This window comes from Hipposideros armiger, unplaced genomic scaffold, assembly GCF_001890085.2.
Source record: "Hipposideros armiger isolate ML-2016 unplaced genomic scaffold, ASM189008v1 scaffold_1368, whole genome shotgun sequence".
In the NCBI taxonomy this organism is placed as follows: domain Eukaryota; kingdom Metazoa; phylum Chordata; class Mammalia; order Chiroptera; family Hipposideridae; genus Hipposideros; species Hipposideros armiger.
In genome coordinates, this window is record NW_017732718.1 from 29,953 (window position 1) to 42,385 (window position 12,433).

Here is a 12,433-nt window from a genome sequence, read left to right on the forward strand (position 1 = left end):
GCCCCGGCTGCCTGGTGACGTTCCCCACCCCCCACCCCCCACCCCTGATGAGCTCACCGCCCAGTGAAGGCTGCTGGGGTGATGCGGGGGAGGTTCGCCTCAAGTGCCCGTGGGGTCCGCAGGGCCCACGTCTCAACCCGGCTGGAAAAGCCACCTCCTCCAGGGAGCCACCCACAATCACTGCCCCTGCCTTTGCCGCAAGCCTGGGCTGGCCAGGCAAGTCAGATTCTGCCCACTGGGGTGGTGGGGACAACAGACCTTTGCAGGTGTGCTTCACTGAGCACTTACCACCCGCAAGGCCCCAATGGGGCAGGGATCTGAGCCCGGTGATGAACGAGCAGCCTGACTGCCAATGAGTCGGCCCCTGCTGGGTGCCAGGCCTGGGAGCGGGCAGCAGAATGGTACTGAATTCCTAAAAGCACAATCAGATGCAGTCCCAAGGCCTGAGAGTGTACAGTGGGGTGCAGCCAAAGAACCAAGTGTTTGTGTGCTGGGTGGGCACAGCCATGCCCTGGCACTGCCAGGCTCCCTCTTCCTCTTCTGCCCATTTCCTGGTAGCTTCGGATTCAGCTCAAATGTCACTTCCAAGGAAGGCCACATAAAGCATGTGCATGTGCACACACAATCACAAATAACTAAAACAAACATTTCACAAAACAAGACTCTCCCTTAGTACCTGCAAAGCTCTTTGATATTTTCTATTCTATTCTACTTCATTAAAAGAGAGAAAGGAAGGGAGAGAGGGAGGGAGGGAGGAAGGAAGGAAGGAAGGAAGGAAGGAAGGAAGGAAGGAAGGAAGGAAGGAAGGAAAGAAAAAGGGAAGGGAGGCAGGGAGGGAAGAAAGTTGAGAAAGGAAGAAGCTTGGTCACCCCTGCTAAATGAATTTGGCGATTTAAAGTTTAAACTAACAGGAAGGCATTAATCACCCTCCAAGCCTCCCTACATCCACTCCTGCCTTTGCTAGTAGCTCTGCTTTGACCTTTCCACCTTGACCCATGGTGGGATCTCCTAGCAGTGCCAGGATCTCCATCTCTCACTGCTCCCTCTGGTGGGACCCGTTCACCACCACAGCTGAAGAGGGTGGTGGGTTATCATCACTAGATATATGAGCTACCTGAGTTCAAGTCCATAAGGAGGCTGTGTTGGAGCTCATGGCCAAGGCTATCCTTCAAGGAGGGAAACCCATCTACCACAGGCATTGCCAGGTGTACAAGAGGTGGGGGGCACAAAGGAGGCAGGCCATGTAGTTGGATCTCAGGACCCCCGCCTCCATCTGAATCCTCTCTTCACACTGCTGCCTCCCTCCCACTCCACACACAACCCCGAAATACACACAGCTCTTGGTCTCTATTTCTTCCAGGTCTAGGGGGAACGAAGGTTTATACAGCACCAACTGTTCCCTGGTGATGATCGTCATAAATGAAAGACTTCTTTCTCCTTGTGTTGAAGGTTTTGGAAAACCACTAGAATCAGCTCTATTGCTGCTGCCAAGGCAGACTGACTCTCCAACTGGCCGTGCCAACGGCTCCCAGATGAACCGATGGCTGGAACACAAAGCATTCTTTGAGAGGCTTTTGGTCAGCTAACTATTCACTGTTTTATATTGATTGTGACAATCTTCCACACATACATTTTCACAATAATCATCTTATGACTTTTGTTACTATCTGAGCAATGTTTCAAAGCATTCACATACCAGGTAAAATCCAAAGGATCTCTTAACATCCTTGAGGAGAAAAGTTTAGTACTAAAGTATTAAAAAGATTCTGATCTTACAGAAAACATTAATAGCTCAGTGAATAATCACGTCCTTGGATATGGATGCTGAGAAAAATATTCATGTTGATATTCTTTTTCCTTATAACTTTCAATCTGGCTGGGAGTGCAAGTTATACAATATAGTGCTTAGAAGCCACCCCCCTCTATCCTTAAAAGAGAAACTGCGTTACTCTTTGATTTGGACTCAGCGCCTTCCTAGCCCTTTCCACCCTGGCTGCAGTACCACAGAAACTCAGCTTCTTTACCTCTGCCCACCCTTCCCAGGAAGACTCCCCTGGAGGCCTCAGATTTTCCCCAAAGCCCCTCTGAGGACTTGGAGCCCCTGCTGCGCCAGACTGTCCAGGTCATTGACCTGAGGAGTAGGTACTGGCTGAGGGAACAGTCCATGAATGAGTCGCAGCACTCAGGACCCATGGACAAGTCTCCATCTTCTTTGGCCCCCCAATTCCTCCTTTTTGTGATGGGGGTGGTACAGAGGGCCTCTCAGCTCTGATGGTCAAGGGTTTGCCCTGGTGCCTGGTGGTCTGGAATGGGTCTGCGCTGCAGTGGGGTTGGTCATGGGCACCAGGTGCCCATGGGGTGAACACAGGGGACCATCACAGTTCAGCCTCCTGCTGCCATCCGTGGTGGGACCTCATATTGGAACAACGGGGATGGGACATAAAAAGCAGAGTGCCAAGGCAGGTGCCGGGGAGGGGGTGTTCCTTGGGGAGAAGGCAAACCTAGAATTCCTTGACCTCATAAGGAAACAGCTTGGATGCATACAGGGAGGGGTGGCATGGGGGAGGACTTAGCTGCTGGGACATGGGCCAGCATTGCAGAAGAAGGCTTGGAGAGGTGCTGGGGAATCTGATCTTGCCAAAACTCAAAATTCCATGAGGCAGCCTCTAGTGGCCCAAACCCCAACGCTATCTCCCTCCCTGTTCTGAAGCCATGCATGCACGTGTTTGTGACCTACACACCTCCTCCCCATATTTTACGGGACAGAGCAGGCCTCACCTTTACTCTAAAAACCCAGCCAACAGCAACTCTTCTGAGGGTCTTTGTATGTGCTCAAACCACGGCCCCACCTCCTCACTACTCCCTGGATGGCTGCCTCTTCTCCACCCCATTAGCAAACCTCCATGGAGAACTGGTCTGTGACCCTCTCCAGCTGGGCCTGCCAGCCTGAGTCTAAACCAGAGCCCTCCTTCCTTCTGCTCTCCCTGTCACCAGCTATCATCTACGAGACCAGGGACAGCACCTCATCTCCCCATGCTCCCAGTTCTGGGCCTGCCCAGGGAGGGGCATCTCAGTTGGCCCCACACTCCATTGGCTGTCTTTGTTTACAACATGTCACCTTCTTTCCAATCTCCACTGGAAAGCTCTTTACTGACCAAGGCCCTTACCAACTCCTAGTGACAATCCAGGCTCTTCAGCAGGTCTTGGCAGCCTTCTGTGGCTTGCCCCCCTCAGTCCTCTGGCCCCCTTATCCTGGTGGGGAGGGGCTCTGCACTGCCAAGGCACTGTAGCCCATCCAGACCCAGGGGCTCAGAGCCTGCCAGGCCTTACTGGAAACCCTGAGCAGGCCACTCTGGATCTGGAAGGGACCACTGCCTGGCCATCTCCTGGGTCGCACTGGGCTCAGGGCCCATTCAGACAGGAAAGGAAACCCCCAGGGCCCCAGGTGGACGGCAACCCCAGGCGGACACTCGCTGTCTCTGCATGCATCACACGGCGCCCTCTGCCAGTGCCCATTGGCACGGGCCGGCCCCTTCCAAGGCTGCTAGCTCCTGGAGTGCTGGCAGCCTCCTGGCCCAGTGCCCCATTTCCTCCTGGGTGGAGCAGGGAGGGGGGAAGCAGTGGGGACCAGCGGGTGCAGGTGCACAGGCCAGGGCCGTGCAGAGCAGCAGGAAGGCCGTCCTGTGGCTGGAGGTCTGGGGGTCGGCCTGGGGGTTGGCCTAGGGCCCGGGCTCTGCCGCGGCCGCTTCCCTAGTGTGGCGCACGCGGTCGAAACGCTAGCAGCAGCGCCTGGCCCGGGACCCGCGCTGTCCAAGGGCTCGCCCTTATGTTCGAGCCCCTTCCCGCTGCTGCCAGGGTGGCCGGCCGGGGTGCGGCCGGGGAAGCCCAGACGTTGGAGCCCAGGGGGTTGGGGGTGGGGGTTGTGGGGGCTTGAAGAGACCGGTCGGAGCCCACATGACTTAAGGAGGGTGAGCCACTCCAAGCACGGCGGCCCCGCCCCGCTCCCACGTCCTAGCCAGTTCCTGCCAGTTCCATTCGCGCGGCCCCGTTCCTCCTCACTTCACGCCCGAACTCGCCAGCTGGTGACGTCTGGACTCGCCGGCCCCGCCCCACACCCATGTCAAGGCGAGTCTACGCTGTTTGCCCTCGCGTGCAGGCCCCGCCCCTCTCTCGACTCTAGCCCAAACGCCACAGCCTGTGACGCATGGCTCGTCGACCCCGCCTCTTTTCCTGGGCGTGCAGCCCCGCCCGCTCCCACCATCAGACTGGTCAGCTCTGCTCTGTCTCCCGCTGAAGCCCCGCCTCTCTTTCTCCTCTAGCCAAACCTTCCTGTTTGTGACGTCTAGGCTCACCAACTCCGCCCCGCCCGCTCCCCCTACAGGACCGGTCTGCGCCGGCTGCTTCCCAGTGGCCTGGCTCCGCCCCATTCTGCGCGCGCAGTCCGCAGAACCCGCGAGTGTGACGCCACCGTGACGCAGGCGTGACGCGAGTGCAGCCGCTCCCGAGGCTTTCGTGTTGCCCCGGCCGCACTCCGAGGCAGTTTGGCGTGTGTCACCAGGCCCGGGTCGACCCCAGGCCTTCGCCGCCCGCCATGGACGACTACGCGGTCCTGTCGGACGCTGAGTTGGCCGCCGTGCTGCGCCAGTACAACATCCCGCACGGGCCTGTCGTGGGTACGCGGTAGCGGGCGGGCCCCCTCCCCGCGCTAGGCCTGCGCCACCCCCCCCGACCCCTCCCCAGGCTCCCGTCCGCGCTTCGCGGCCCCTCCTGGGACCCCTTCCTCGGGCTCCCTGCCTGCGCCCCTGACTGCCCCGCGCCCCATGTCTGGCCAGGCTCCACTCGCAAGCTCTACGAAAAGAAAATCTTCGAGTACGAGACCCAGAGGCGGAGGCTCTCGCCCCCGAACTCGTCCTCATCCTCTTTCTCCTATCGGTTCTCCGGTGAGGCCCCCGCCTCAGAGCCCCACCTGGCCGCCCGTGGGGACAGGGTTTGGGCTGTGGGGAGAATGGGGTCTCGAGGGCGTGGCGGGGGTTCTGGTCGGGAGGGGCATGGGGAAAAGGGAGCCTGGGGCAAATGGTTCTGCGCCCCCTCCCCCCCATTCAGACTCAGATTCAGCATCTGTGGACTCGGATATGTACGATCTGCCCAAGAAAGAGGACGCCTTACTTTACCAAAGCAAGGGTAAGGCAGTGGTGGGCCCTGACGTCATTCCACTCCCTCAGGGATCAGAGAGATCCTGAGACTTCAACCCCCACTGCCCCTCAGCCCTGGAGGGGAGAAACAGTGTCACAGGCCCCAAATGGGATTCAAATTAGGGCCATTGGGCCAGGCAGGGGACACCGCTGCCCCCTCTGCTACCGCTGTTCCCCCCTTCCCAAGGCTATAATGATGACTACTATGAGGAGAGTTACTTGAGCACCAGGACTTACGGAGAGCCTGAGTTTATGGGCACATCCAAGGGCTTCCGCCAGCCCTCAGCTTCACTTTCAGATGCTGACACCTTTCACCACCAGGTGAGTTAGCTGTGGGGCACCCTCTACTTGGGTACAACTTCAGGGGGCGCATAGCTGGGTTTGGATAAATCAAGGAGGCCACTGGGTGGAAATGGTGGCTCTCAAGCCTCCAGGGAGAGATGGGGTCAGCAGACACCTGCTTGTCAGGGCCCTCCTTTGGGGAGCTGTCAGAACTCTGACTAGAACACATAGGACATGCTCTGTACCCTGATCTGGGACCTAGGTTTGAGCTCTTTCTGAATCCTGGGGCAGAAAATAGAGTGCAGCTATAGCCAAGACAGTCACTGAGCAAGTGGCAAGGCCCCATGGACATAAGGCCAGGAGTTCAGAACGGTTCTAGAGGGGGGCAGGACCCTGGCTTTTAAGCAATGATCAGAGTAGCCCAGGGAAGTTTGGACTGAGATATGACAGGGCCACACTGACCCTGCCGGTCATTCTCTTCACCCTGACCCTTTAGGTGCGTGATGACAGTCTTTTCCCTCCTGACGAGGAGGGCAAAGATAGGTGAGTAGTGGAGAGGGCCAGGGACTGGGACTGACTCTGGCCCCAAGCCCTCCTGGCCCATCTGCTCCCCTCTTTGCCTCAGGGAACGCCCCGTGTATGGCCGGGACAGCGCCTACCAGAGCATCGCGCACTACCGCCCTGTTTCCAACATCTCCAGAAGCTCCCTGGGCTTGTCCTATTACCCCACATCCTCTTCCACTTCTGCTGTGTCCTCATCTTCTTCCCCCCCATTGTGGCTCACCCGCCGTGCCATCCGTCCAGAAAAGCAGGCCCATGGGGCTGGTCTGGGCCAGGACCGTCAGGTCCCGCTCTGGGGCCAGCTGCTCCTGTTTTTGGTCTTTGCTGCCTTCCTGCTTTTTGTTTACTACTTCATGCAGGCTGAGGATGGCAACCCCTTCTGGACCCAGCCCTAAGGGTCTGGCTGGCTTTGGCCAGCTCCTCTCAGAAGTCCTGGCCAACTGCCTTAGGAGGGTTTGCTGGGGGAGGGGGGGATTTTCTGTGTGTCCTAGCTTGGGGGTGCTAGGCTGGCCTGGGGCAGTGCTTGCTCCCCCTGCCTTGTCCTGCCTTTGTCCTGCCTTGTCCTGACAGGAAGGTAGCAGGCTCAGGTCCTCTGCAGCATGGTGGGCCTGGGTGGACCTTCCTCTGGAGCCTCCTGGCCCTGCTTGCCTCTGACCCTTAGGGCCCAGGAGGGCAAGACCCTGCTCCTGGAGAGAACATGGTAGTTGTTGTCATCGCATGCCTCCTGTTTGTTGTCACCTTGTTGGGATTAACCAAAGGCCACCCTGACTTTGTTTTCGTGGACACAATAAAAAGACCATTTGTTTTTCATGCGTGGACTCTTCCTGCTCGGGAAGGGGTTGGGCTCTGCCCTGGGTCTCCAGGATCAGCACCTGGCTTAGTTGGTCCTCCCTTTTTGCTTTGGGCTTGGGATAGGGATCACATGTTACCCACAGACATGTTTGTGATTTGCTTGTGGAGTCTGCTCCGTGACTCACTACTCAGAGCTCTTGTAAGTACTTATGAAAATAACTAGCACCATGGGGTGTGGAAAGCCCACTTGGAAATGCAGGCGAGGGTGCACGCACAATGCTGGCTTCGGATTTGTTGAGCATGGAGAGCTGACGCCAACCCTGGTGTCCAAGGGCTGCATGTGCTCAGTGGGCCATTTCTCCTGGAAAGCTGCGTATTCAATGACATGGGGGAAAGCTCCCAGTATTCTGAAATGCTCTATCATGTCTGGGTAATCCGATTCCTCAGCTGACTATAGTCTCACTCATCTCCTGGTTTCCTGCCATGGGTATTTCATAATCTTCAAATTTTACATACGTTTTTAAAGTGAGTGCTAAGGAAACCCAAAGTAGCATGCCAGTGAGTGCTAAGGAAACCCAAAGTAGAATGCCACGTGAGGCAGTGCATCCTGTTGGTATGCTGCCAGAGGTTGGTGGGAAAGCTTGCAGGGGCTGGCAGATGCTCCAAGCAGGCAGGTGGGAAGCAGAGGTGAGGCTGGGGCTTCCCGGACAGGTGGGGCCCTGGCATCAATCCCTCTCACCTCTGATTGGTGGTAGGACTTAGCCAGCCCTGGCCTCTCACCTGGCACAGTGTCCATGCAGCACCAGCACGTGCACCCATGGCCTCCTGAGCCTTTAGGGCTCTCCGCTGTATATGGCCACACAGCAAGCTCAGATTAGGGCAGGGACTGGGACTCACCTACCCTGGGCTCCTGGGATTTCTTGCTGCATCCTCGTCTCCCCACACGTTTTTTGTATGTTTTCCTGAAAGTAACACAGGCTTTTTGTGCATTTAAAGTACACAAAATAATGAAATAAATGAATTGCTTCTACTTTTCTCACCACTTACAGCCTCTTCTTTGCTGTAAGCCACTCCCACCTGGCTCCAACCCCAGCACACAGCCACCTGTGGCATGGACTCCTCAGGCCCCCGGCCTCTACCCTTCACTATCCCAGTGCAAGGGCTGAGACGTGGGTGCTCCATTGTGGGCGGTAGGCAGGGCCAGAGGATGGTGCTTCATCAGTGACAATAGGGCCTGATGGTCAGATCCGTGAGCCTGTATGATGGGAGGGGCAGGTCTCCAGTACACCAAGACCCCAGGGGGTCACAGTGACACAGCTTGTTTCAGCAACCAATCCCAAATCAAGTATGTTAGGAGGGCCCCCCCCACACACAAGCACTACCTGGGGCTGCTGTTGGGTGAGAGACAGGTGGAGTCTAGTGAACCCCACATGGGGCGTGGGGAAGTGGCAATGTTAACATGCCAAAGCTGAAGTCGCTGAGGTGGAGAGAACAGGCAGCAAGAAAGGAAGGGGAGCTGGCCTTGGGGCATCCCAAGGAAGGGAAGAGAGATGACATGGCTTCTGGAAGGAAGGGCCCTCTCTAAGTCGCTGGTCTTCCATCAGTTGCAGGAAAGGAGGAGGCTAGGTAGGTGTGCTTGGCAATCAATGTGGTGTCTGGCATGAGAAAAGCAAGGGAAAAGGTGACGCCCATGTGACATAGTCTCCCCCTTTTCATTCATTTATTCCCCAAGGACAACCACATCCATTCATCACTGCGTGCCAGATGGAGGGTTTCTGAGGGTTCCAAGCCAAGGGGCTTTGAGCCTCCTGCCCCAGGGCTCTGAGATCCCTAGCCCAGAGTCCTTATAGCTCCAAAGGGCTCTGGGTCACCCTCAGAACTCCCCCTCAGGCTGCGTGGGACCGTGAGTACTCTTGCATCCTTCTGGTGGTCCCAAGGGCTCTGTGAACCCCCATCCCCATGCTCCACACCCAACCCCCAGAGTTCTGGAGCCCCGTAAGGGCACCTGAGTGCTCTCTAGTGCTCTAGGTGCTGAAATTCAAAGGCTTTTTTTTTTTAAGATTTTTATTGGGGAATTGGGGGGATGGGAACTGCTGGGAAATTGGGGAAGGGGAACAGACAAGTTGCTGTCATCTTGTTCTTCAGTCTAGTTGTGGAGGAAGCCGCCCCACTGGCCCAAGTTGCCAATATCACTGCGCTTTTCCTGGGCGAAGCAGATCAGTCGCCAGCTTCTGGACAGCCACTCACGCCGGCTGCTGACCACACTCGGTAACCCATAGCAACCCACTGCCACAGGGGCCGCAGCCTAGGCCTTCGCCAGCAACTCACGGCAGCCCAGCTCCAGGCTGAGCTGTTGTTCAGCATCCCAGCTGTGGAGGGCAGTGTCACTGGCCCCCACATGCAGGATCGGAACCGGGGCCCTCTGACATCCCAAGCCAGCTCTCAACCATCGCGCCACTCGGCCGGCCCTTATTTATTTATTTACTTTTTTTTTTTTAGCTGAGCCATCCTGCCACCTGTTGGCAGCTCAGCGGATGCTCAGCTCGGGCCAGGACTCAAACCGCTGTTGCTCAGAGCTCACACTCTTGAGCGAGCTCTTAACCAACTGAGCCACTCAGCCGGCCCTCAAAGGCTTTTAAGGTCTCCGTGTGCCTCCAACTGAACCCCAGGCTTGTAGGTCTCCACCTAGTGTTTTCCAGGGCTCTGGGACTACCTCCTTTGAGAGCTCCAAGGGGGCCTCCCCTTCCAAAAGCCCCCTGGGATTCTGGGATCTCCCCATACATCAACGGAGGGCTCCAGGACTCTCACTCCCCAGAGCTCCGGCCCATCATCACCTCTCCCCTTTCCTTCCCTAAGGGCTCCTCTCCAGCAAGGCTGGGGACACTGCAGGGGGGCAGCAGCTGCCTGTGGTCCACCAGACCCAGGCTCCTTTATCACTGGGAGAGCCACCTGTGCCAGGCACTGCTGGGGAATCAGAGAAGGTAGAGAGGGCAGCATGGGTGGCATTGGGGAAGCTGAGCTACATCCCTGAGGGTAACGGAGGAGTGCCCTGTGAGTATGGCAAACACTACATACCAGAGGCCATGCTCCTGACTCCACCCCTCAATGTCAAACCACATGACGCTTTTAGGGGAAGCAGCAGACAGCACTAAGCAGGTCAAGAGGTGCTCCTGCCTTGACACCCCATGCTGCACCACAGCAGCTGCTCAAGCTAGCGAGGGTGCATACAGGGCAAGTTGGATCCCACCACCCAGCAGGTATCATCCAAGAGAACAGCCGAAGGTGCACACATACTGTGACTCCATGAGGATGCACCAGTTAGGGACCCAAGGGCATTAAAGGACTAGAAAGTCAACCTGATCCTCACGGCTCCTGCACCTGGGGCTGCGCTGCTGCCCTAGGCTCTGGGTGGCCAGTCTTGGGAGATACCTCTACACGAGGGGAGGCAGGACACAGCTGAAGAAGGTCAGGTCCCGTTCCCGGTGCACCACTTGCCCCCACTGTCATCCCAGGCTGGGAGTGGAGGGAGGTAGGCACACTCTGGAGGCTTCTCTAAGCTGCCCAGCTGGAGAGGGCACAGGAGGAGGTGGAGACTAGCCCAGGGAGGTCCGGCACCCGTGGGGAACAGTAGTCCCTGTGAGGCACCCGCTTCTCCCCTCAGCCCACTGGGCACCCAAGACTCTCCACTCACAGGGCTCCCCTCCTTCCCCTGAGTCACCCAGAGCCTCCTGCCCCCACCGTGCACTGGCCCCTCCAAGAGGAGACCGTCCTGCCTCCCACTCTCCCAAGCCCCTGCCTGGTGGGGCCTGCACGGAGACAGCCCCAGAGCTCAGCCAAGCTAACCAGCAGTCCCTGTGCCCTCCACAAACACCACATCACGCCCAGGCATCACGATACACGTGGGGCAGCAAGGGTGGAAGATGCCAAGCTGAGGGGAACAGGCCCTCTGGGCCCGCCCTCAACAGGCTACAGGGCAGGCTGGGGACAGAACGGAGTGAGACTGGGGTACCGGCCCTGCGAGGGGCTCTGCTGGAGGAGCTGCATTTGGCACCAGGAAGAGGAGCGCCCACCGGGACCCCATCCTGCTGGGGGCAAATGACCTGGGACCCGGCCTCCCCACTGAGCAAATCCCAAAAGACACCCTAGGAGGACACAGGGAGGTGCAAGGCGCGGGTCATCAGCTGGGCTCACACACAGGGTGTTGAGGCCTGGCCGCCTGCTTAGAGCCAGCAGAGAGGTTGACCAGGCCACCAGGCCCACTCCACCCCACCGAGCCCTGCTCGCCAACAGGTGCCAGAAGCAGAGGAGGGGTCCCGGGCACATGACCCCCCCCCAAGCTGGCCTCATCTCACCTAGTAAGTCGGGGAGGGGATGGCTGGCCACCCCAGTTGGGTGCAGCGCCCCCATCCTGCAGGTCCTGCCTGGTCTGAGTCCGGGCAAGGCAGGGGGAGGGCTGAGCTGACCACTGCTACACCGCACTCAGCCTCCACCCCTGCCCCAGCACACTTCTGCACATGACGCTCACTGCTTCCTTTCCCCCCAGGAGGCTGGGAGAAACCCAGGTGGAGGCAGCGGGGGCCAGATCCTCAGGGTAGGGCTGCCACCACCCAAGCCGACCCCCAGACACTGAGAAAGTCCCAGCACATCAACAAGGAGAACTTCAGTCTGTCTGGGGACCCTTGGGGTTTCCACAGGGTGCCCCAGCATGAGCAGCCTCACCCCACTGCAGGGCTTGGAGCCAGGGTGCCCCAGGGCACCCCCTGGAAAGCCCGATGGAGCCAGTGGGCTGAGGAGGGGGCAGCCACTAAGTCAGGGTCAGCGAGCATGTGGTGCGTGGGTGTCAGCGTTGGGGACCTCATGCGCACTTGGTGCTCTGTGGCTCAGGACAGTCTCATCCCACTCCGGGGCCCTGGACCCAAAGATCTGGGGACAGGTCCTCAGAGGCCAGGGACAGTCATGGATACCAGTCTCCTCATCGGGCCCAAGGCATCTCAGGGAGGGCGTTCCCCAAAAGGACACTGCAACGTTCGCAGATCAGGTTGGCTTCTGCCACTTCCGGGACCCGCTATGGGTGTCACAACAGGTCCCCATGATCCCAGGGAGGCCACACCCAGGGCAGCAGGGCTGAGGAAACCCATGAGCAGTGGGCGGGGTAGAGGTTGCCCTTTATTCAGCACACGTGCTGAAGGCAGGCCGGGCACACACATCTCATGCTCAGTGGGAAAACCCCCAGGTCCTTGGGCAGAGAGGGTGAAGGCCAAAGATGGGCACTGAGAGTGGGTGGGACAGGGTCTGGCTGGTGCTCACTGTGCCCACCCTCGAGCAGGCCACAAGGGGAGATGCCCAGGCAACGGCACCTTGCAGCTGGGTAAGGGCGGACCCAGTGCCCGTCCAGCCCTCCACAGGCCTTGTGGGCAGGCGGCCCCCCGAGGGAAGACTGCAAGGTAACCTGACACTCCTTATGGTACCTCCAGCCCAGGGTCGAGGGACAGGAAGGGGGCTCGGCCTGAGCACAGGCCAAGGGTACCAGAAGGACTGTGAGGACAGTGGTCAGATGGCCCAGGAGTATGGGGCTGCACCTGGCCTGAGCGTCTCCAGAGGAGCCC

The 12,433-nt window shown here is 58.4% G+C and overlaps 1 protein-coding gene across 1 annotated transcript; it reads left to right on the forward strand.

The window, feature by feature from the left end:
• Positions 1 to 4,447: 4,447 nt before the first annotated feature.
• On the forward strand, positions 4,448 to 6,845 carry EMD (emerin). The gene is made up of 6 exons (XM_019633665.1): positions 4,448 to 4,673; positions 4,833 to 4,940; positions 5,104 to 5,181; positions 5,380 to 5,513; positions 5,971 to 6,017; positions 6,100 to 6,845. The coding sequence occupies exons 1-6, from the start codon at positions 4,592 to 4,594 to the stop codon at positions 6,428 to 6,430; spliced, it is 780 nt and encodes a 259-aa protein (XP_019489210.1). The 5' UTR covers positions 4,448 to 4,591; the 3' UTR covers positions 6,431 to 6,845.
• The last annotated feature ends 5,588 nt before the right edge of the window (positions 6,846 to 12,433 follow it).

Bases quoted from the DNA above. Each gene is read 5' to 3' on its own strand.
- EMD (XM_019633665.1), top strand. From the start codon at position 4,592: ATGGACGACTACGCGGTCCTGTCGGACGCTGAGTTGGCCGCCGTGCTG. The intron at 4,941-5,103 runs GTGAGGCCCCCG...CCCCCCATTCAG, and splicing joins TTTCTCCTATCGGTTCTCCG to ACTCAGATTCAGCATCTGTG. The intron at 6,018-6,099 runs GTGAGTAGTGGA...TCTTTGCCTCAG, and splicing joins GACGAGGAGGGCAAAGATAG to GGAACGCCCCGTGTATGGCC.